This window comes from Aptenodytes forsteri, unplaced genomic scaffold, assembly GCF_000699145.1.
Source record: "Aptenodytes forsteri isolate BGI_AS27 unplaced genomic scaffold, ASM69914v1 Scaffold271, whole genome shotgun sequence".
In the NCBI taxonomy this organism is placed as follows: domain Eukaryota; kingdom Metazoa; phylum Chordata; class Aves; order Sphenisciformes; family Spheniscidae; genus Aptenodytes; species Aptenodytes forsteri.
This window is the reverse complement of record NW_008794602.1, coordinates 280004-281160: the sequence shown is the minus strand read 5'-3', so window position 1 is coordinate 281160 and position 1157 is coordinate 280004. Positions and strand designations below refer to the sequence as shown.

Below are 1157 nucleotides of genomic sequence, written 5' to 3'. Positions count from 1 at the left end.
GGGAGAAGGGAGAAGGTGGGAGACCCCGGACTTTGGGGGTGGCTGGGAGGAGCCCTGGGGGGAAGGGGTGTTGAGGGGGGACAGGGGACAGAGCTCTGTCAGCACTGTCCCTCTACATCCAGCCCCACATTTCTGCTTGTGGGGTGGGGGCTGGCCAGAAGCCCCCCAGGCAACTCACAGGGCTCCTGACCCCCTCCACCCCAGCCCTGCGGGCAGCGGCAGGGGGGGGACTTTGGGGGTGGCTGGGAGGAGCCCTGGGGGGAAGGGGTGTTGAGGGGGGACAGGGGACAGAGCTCTGTCAGCACTGTCCCTCTACATCCAGCCCCACATTTCTGCTTGTGGGGTGGGGGCTGGCCAGAAGCCCCCCAGGCAACTCACAGGGCTCCTGACCCCCTCCACCCCAGCCCTGCGGGCAGCGGCAGGGGGGGGGGTGTCTGCTGGGACACCCATGCAGACATCTCCCCACCACGTCCCCCCTCACACGCAGTGGGACCTGGTGTGCGCCTCGCGCTGGAAGGTGCCCCTGGAGCAAACCACGCACTTGCTGGGCTGGACACTGGGCAGCGTCGCTGCCGGCCTGGCCTGCGACAGGTAATCGGGGGTCCCCGGGGCAGCTCCCCCCGGGCAGGGGGACACCGTGCCCAGCCCTGCTCACAGCCCATCCCCCAGCAGGTTCGGCCGCCGGCCTGCCTTCGTGGTGTCCCTGGTGCTGGCGGTGCCCCTGGGCCTCGGCGTGGCGCTGGCCGCGGACTACGTCATGGTCCTGGTTGCACGGCTGCTCTTCGGGGCGGCGCTGGCAGGCGCCTTCCTCTCCCTCTACGTGGCACGTGAGTGTGCTGGCGGGGGTCTGCGGTGGCGTGGGGACCGAGGACGCTCCGGGATGCAGGATGCTCCAGGGTGCAGGATGCCCCGCGGCCGTGGCACCCACGGTGCACCCCTCGCCCCCCATGCCAGGGCTGGAGCTATGTGACCCCCCGCACCGGCTGGGGGTGACGATGGTGGCCGGCTTCTTCTGGATCGCCGGGGAGCTGCTGCTGCCGGGGCTGGCCGTGCTGTGCCGGGACTGGCGGGTGCTGCAGGGTGCCGTCACCATGATCCTGGCTCTGCTGGCTGCCTGCTGGTGGTAAGGACCCCCCCCCGGGCCGGGGGGCGGGGGG

General features: G+C 71.3%; 1 protein-coding gene across 1 annotated transcript in view; it reads left to right on the top strand.

Moving 5' to 3' along the window:
• Positions 1 to 448: 448 nt before the first annotated feature.
• SLC22A31 (solute carrier family 22 member 31) overlaps positions 449 to 1157 on the top strand; it is a gene marked incomplete at its 3' end in the record, with an annotated part of 2425 nt that continues 1716 nt past the window's right edge. The window contains 3 exon segments of the mRNA XM_019470405.1: positions 449 to 591; positions 673 to 827; positions 955 to 1123. Of these exon segments, the coding sequence (XP_019325950.1) occupies positions 449 to 591; positions 673 to 827; positions 955 to 1123 (467 nt within the window).